The 6,000-nt window shown below is 37.2% G+C and overlaps 1 protein-coding gene across 1 annotated transcript in view; it reads left to right on the top strand.

Annotated features, from left to right (window-relative positions):
• The first annotated feature begins 510 nt into the window (after window positions 1-510).
• LOC114359624 (gonadotropin-releasing hormone II receptor-like) overlaps window positions 511-6,000 on the top strand; it is a 54,932-nt gene continuing 49,442 nt past the window's right edge. Inside the window, exons 1-2 of the mRNA XM_028314090.1 lie at window positions 511-519; window positions 2,473-2,594. Of these exons, the coding sequence (XP_028169891.1) occupies window positions 511-519; window positions 2,473-2,594 (131 nt within the window). The remainder of the gene's footprint in view (window positions 520-2,472; window positions 2,595-6,000) is intronic.

Here is a 6,000-nt window from a genome sequence, read left to right as displayed (position 1 = left end):
TAGTTTTTGTAGTTATTGTACATAAACTCGGGCCATTGGATATGTCAACGTGAAATTGTGAACTCTGTCAGTTTATAATATAACGCGTTAGATTGTAAACTAACAGTGGGTTAGGTTAGGTTAGATTGTAATTTAACTACGTCAGATTATAATCTGACGGAATTCACAATTTTACGGTGACAGATATACTGATTAACAANTTTTGAAGTCGGTTGATAAAATAAATTATACGGGCCGGTATTTCAGCAGGACTGATTTCAATCAACCAAACAATAGAAAGCGCATAATTACGCCGAAATCACCAAGCGTACATTTCCCGAAACTCGCTGCACTCCACCCAGCTCCATATTAGATCGCTCATTATTCCAGGAACGTTGCGAACGTTGCCGACGTTGCCGCGTTGTTCGCAACAACGTTGCGCAATGGAATACGAGTTGCTTAAGTGGATTAACGGAATGGGCACGTGTTTTGTTTAACGGGACGAGAATTGCAATCAATTTAATACTATTAATGTTGGAGGTTGGTTGGACGCTCGTGGCGTGTTCAAGTATTCCAAAGACGACAACTTAAAAGTTCACAGATTTTTATTAATAAAGGCTGATTTTAAGTACACGTAATTAAGTAGTTAAGTAGGTAACTAAATTTAAGTGATTAATTGCAAGTAAGCACAGAATTTAGTAGCAAGTTAAAATTTAGTTGTAAACTTTTTTACTTGCATAACGTGTTTACAGCAATTAATCACTTAAAATTAAGTAAAATTTTAGTTACCTACTTAATAGGTACGTGTAAATCAGCCTTCACAACAAACATAAAATTTAACATATTTTACTTACATAATACATTAAATAATCTTAATATAACGTAAACATCTTTTGTGTTGGCAAGCAAACATCAATCCAAAGCTACTTAGTTTTCAACAAATGAACTTAAGTTTCTGAAGTCGCTGTTTATTCGCACAATACGAAGCACTTGGTTACTCAGCTTATTGCAAAACTCACGTTGCACTCCGCCATAGAGAGCTTTCCGGGATGCCAGGAGTTGTGCAATGAAACAAGCTGCTGGTGATCCGATTACCTACAAACCGCTGAAAACCAGCGTCGGGCCACGCGTGCATGCACGGGTGCGTGGCTTGATTAATGCTGAGCGGGCGCCTTTATGGCACAAAAATATGCGTGTATAGTTTTAAGTCCCTTTGTTCTGTTTTTTATTTTGTTTTTGTGTCAAATAACATAACTGGCTGGTGCTTTTATTTACTGTTGAGACGAGAAATCCCAATTAAAACACTTCACACCCGGCGAACTTGGTACCGACCTTTCTGAAAATATAAAGTCTAAGTATCATCAGGGATAATGTAGGGACTCTAATGTTTTTTTTTTGTTCTATTCAATACAATGAAATCTTTCCTCTTTTAACAATATTAGTTTAGACTACCTTTCCCTACGACTTTGTACGCGTGAAATTTGGCTTCAACAAAATATTCTCATTTATGTCTGCAAAACTTACATTCATTACTTGCAAACTAAAACTGCCTACATTTCTATTTGTTGTAAAACTTTTATCACTAATGTAGGTATGTACGAGACGAACAAAATAATTATATTAAAGTTGAAGTTTAAACAAACTTTAAAGTTAAATGTTTTCCTAGTGAAGAAAATCCAAAAATAAAGAACAACGTAACGAACTAAGTAAACTTTTCGAAAGAAATGTGTAATTTTCTTTCATAATTTTAATAAGCTGTTCCAACTTAACACCAATTACCTACTTACTAAGTTTGTACAATCGCCCACGCGGCCACGTTTAAACTCTTATTATTGTTAGACATAACTTCCACATCCTCGAGGAAAATCCATGTTGTTATGATATAAACATTAACATGGATACATTTATCATATTATTATGTATATGACTACTTTAAGCGTCAATCAAAGATAGGAATAATTAAGTAATAACTATTGGGATTCGATCCCCAGCTACATGGTATCAATTTAACCATAATAATTCGGTACGGCCTCCTTGGCCGCGCGACGCTGGCCACTAAGAAAAACTGCGTTCTTTTTTCATCGCCGAATATCGACACTCTTTTGTTTTTCTTCTCGCTCGACCCTCAGTTTTTCACGTAAGTTTATGAATTTTCACGACTCGAATTTGTATATTTTGAATAATAATATAAGTTAATGTAAATAATGTAAGTAATACAACTTGTTTTTTACCCCGAATCTCGATTATTAATTATATCTACGATAGGTACCTCGAACGAAGCCCACAATACACGCAAAATTGAGGTCCAGCGAGACACCAAAGACAGTATCTCTTTATCGTAGATATCTATCTACCAGGAATAGCAGCCGAATTGTAAAACAATGCAAAACTTGCTAGATATTTCACAAAGGTTTTGATAACAAACTCTTTGGCCTCATCGCTTGAGCTGAATTCTTTTCCAAACTGTTTTAAAATTTATTATTTTGTTCGCAGATTGGCTGGAAGTACACAAATGCGTGGCTAGTTGGGAACCTGTTCTGCAAGCTACTGCTGGTGGTGCGAGCCTTCGGGCTCTACCTGTCTTCCAACATCCTCGTCTGCATCTCTATAGATAGGTAAGTCACATCAACGGGAATTATCCCATCACCCCTTCCCACTAATTTCTGTATAGCCAGGATCTACAGCTTGGAGATAGCTGTTTTGAAACCCGCAACGAATTTAATCAGAATATAGAAGGTATAAAAATACTAGCTTTACGCCCGCGGCTTTGCCCGCGTGGAATTTTGTCTGACACAGAAAACCTTTATCGCGCGCGTCCCTGTTTCAAAAACCGGGATAAAAACTATCCTATGTCCTTTCCCGGGAATCAAACTATCTCTATGCCAAAGAAGAACGGTCATCTGTGACCCAGGCCCGACAGAAACGAGACATACCTCAATTTTTTTGTCATGTCTTAATTAGTAAAATTATATATTTTTTATATTCGAAATCTATGTATAACACCAAATTATTACCCTTTGTTTTTGTTCAGGCGCCATACAAAAACTAATACAAAATGCCTATTTATCACCAAAATTGGTAAATGTATGTACCTAAATAGCTGCTATGGAATGTATTTAGGTGACCTGGAGATACAGCCGGATTATACAGGGTGGAAACGAGAAGTTACAAAATCCAAAAATTCAATGTTACCAGCTTCCATAATCTGTAACCTATTATTGGCACCATTTGAAAGAGCTCGTGAAGCACTTTCAGAATCAGTAACTAGATTTTCGATATCTTGTATAGTTTAGAAATAATCGAGTGAGATCACTTATGGTTCCATATGTATAACCACCCTGTATAATCCGGCTGTATCTCCAGGTCACCTAGATACATTCCATAGCAGCTGTAATAGACATTTAGGTACATACATTTACCAATTTTGGTGATAAATAGGCTATTGTATTAGTTTTTGTATGGCGCCTGAACAAAAACAAAGGGTAATAATTAGGTGTTATACATAGATTTCGAATATAAAAAATATATAATTTTACTAATTAAGACATGACATTAAATCTGAGGTATGTCTCGTTTCTGTCGGGTCTGGGTTTTTTTTGTATGGGGCGTGACCGTTCTTCTTTCATCGAAATCGGTTCGGAGGTTTAGGCATGAAAGCAAGACAGACAGACAGAGTTACTTTCGCATTTATAATATTACTAGCTTTCCGCCCGCGGCTTCGCCCGCGTGGAATTTTGTCTGTCACAGAAAAACTTTATCGCGCGCGTCCCTGTTTCAAAAACCGGGATAAAAACTATCCTATGTTCTTTCCCGGGACTCAAACTATCTCTATGCCCAATTTCATCAAAATCGGTTGCGAGGTTTAAGCGGGAAAGCGTAACAGACAGACAGACAGACAGACAGACAGAGTTACTTTCGCATTTATAATATTAGTTGGGATTAGTATAGATTTCGAAACAATATCCGACTTCAACTTCCCTCAGTTAGGTCATCATCAAGTTATTGACGCCCGTATTCACAAACGATGCTTGCTTAAGTGAAGCAGCAAATCGAACACACAGGGTTGAATAGAGCTCTGTGATTGGTTCATATGTTAACCTGTACGTACGTCCACGCGCACTGAGAGAACTCATAGTAATGTTTGTAAATATGGGCTTTAGTCTCCACTGAGAAGTACCACCTTCTCTAATTTACTAGAGGCAAATGTAAGATTTTACCTGTACTCCCCACGGTGGCCAGACGGCTTAGAAAGATTGATCCCAACTAATATTATAAATGCGAAAGTAACTCTGTCTGTCTGTCTGTCTGTCTGTCTGTCTGTCTGTTACGCTTTCCCGCTTAAACCTCGCAACCGATTTTGATGAAATTTGGCATAGAGATAGTTTGAGTCCCGGGAAAGAACATAGGATAGTTTTTATCCCGGTTTTTGAAACAGGGACGCGCGCGATAAAGTTTTTCTGTGACAGACAAAATTCCACGCGGGCGAAGCCGCGGGCGGAAAGCTAGTAAGTACATAAAGATAAGTACACAGACATGCCTCTTCATGGGACATCGCCTCGGCCTAAACAAACACATCTACGTGCCGTTCGAAAAAATAGCCTGATGTGCTAGTGCTCTGTGCCTGACAGGCAGACTTGAAATACAAGTAATAGACAAGTATAAATCGACAAATACGCTGATAGATAAGTCCAGAGAAATTGATATCAATTGGGATAGTAGATAACGACGTTTTTTACGACTGTCAAATCCACATAAGGTAGGTATTGCCACGGTATTGGGACACGGTGGGACGTCCACCTACAAGGTGGACCGACGACATCGTAAAGGTAGCAGGGAAACGCTGGACGCAGGCCGCTACCAATCGATCAACGTGGTAAGCATTAGGGGAAGCCTATGTTCAGCAGTGGACGTCCTATGGCTGACATGATGATTATGATGATGATGAATTATCGCTTTTTTACTGTCTCTAGATACTCTTGAATGTCACCTTTAATATTTTAACGTCTCTGAAATTAAGTAGACGGTATCCACATTTTAGATTATAAAAAAACATTGGGTAATACCTTTACTTAAAATCCATTTACAGCTCAACTTCAATAAACAACCTTCAAAAAACGGTTAAGTGCGAGAAGAAGTCGCATAGAAACAGCTTCCCCACTCTCCCCCTTCTAGGATGGCAATATGTATGTGTATGTTCAAGTAATTAAATGTCAAGTTTTTTAAGTGTACAATACAGAATAAATATTTTTAAGTGCAGTACTATTTCATAAATGTACGTAAACATTTATGAAATACCTACTTTTTACTTATATGTATAGTAATCAAAATTAAATTATATGTTTTTGAGTTGTACACGACTATGTGACCCCCTCCTGGCGCCAAAGCTGGATCCGCCCTTGCCTTCTACAAATATAGTTTCTCAATTCTCTACCAAAATCTATTAGACATTTGTAACGGCCAATGTACCTTGATTGATGATGATTTTAAACTATCGCATTCCATTACATCCCATATCAAAAATATCGCGTTGAGTGTCATGTTTCTCTCTTTAATTGCTTGTGTACTTAACCAAAAAGCGCTTTGACAGACAAAATGAAGTATCCTGATTACGTAAGGTTTTTTATTGGAGTACCTAAGGAACACTAAAAACACGTCCTACGTCATGTGCGTCTCTGTTATGTAGGGGAGAGTTCGGTATATTGTACCGCCGGGTAAATTGTACCACCCTCATATTTCGTAAAGTATTTATTGAATATCTGTAATTGCAACACTCAGCGATACACAACTAAATTCATTGAATATTGACCATATGGTTTTTGCCGTGTAACACGTGTGTTTTATTTTGAAAAGATTTTTTTCATTGTTTTCAAGTAACTTTTGAGAATGCATGTTTAGTTTGTAATTTTGTTAAATTTAATCACACAGTGTTTCTAATTTATTAATTAGAAGCGTAAATTAGTGTGGATTACGATTATTTGAAACATTTTTCGGTATTTATAAGCTATATTTTTTACCGACTTT

Source organism: Ostrinia furnacalis, unplaced genomic scaffold, assembly GCF_004193835.3.
Source record: "Ostrinia furnacalis isolate ACB-3 unplaced genomic scaffold, ASM419383v2 OfSCF4519, whole genome shotgun sequence".
Taxonomy (NCBI): Eukaryota; Metazoa; Arthropoda; class Insecta; order Lepidoptera; family Crambidae; genus Ostrinia; species Ostrinia furnacalis.
Note: the sequence above shows the minus strand (reverse complement) of the source record. Positions and strands in the feature narration are given on the sequence as shown.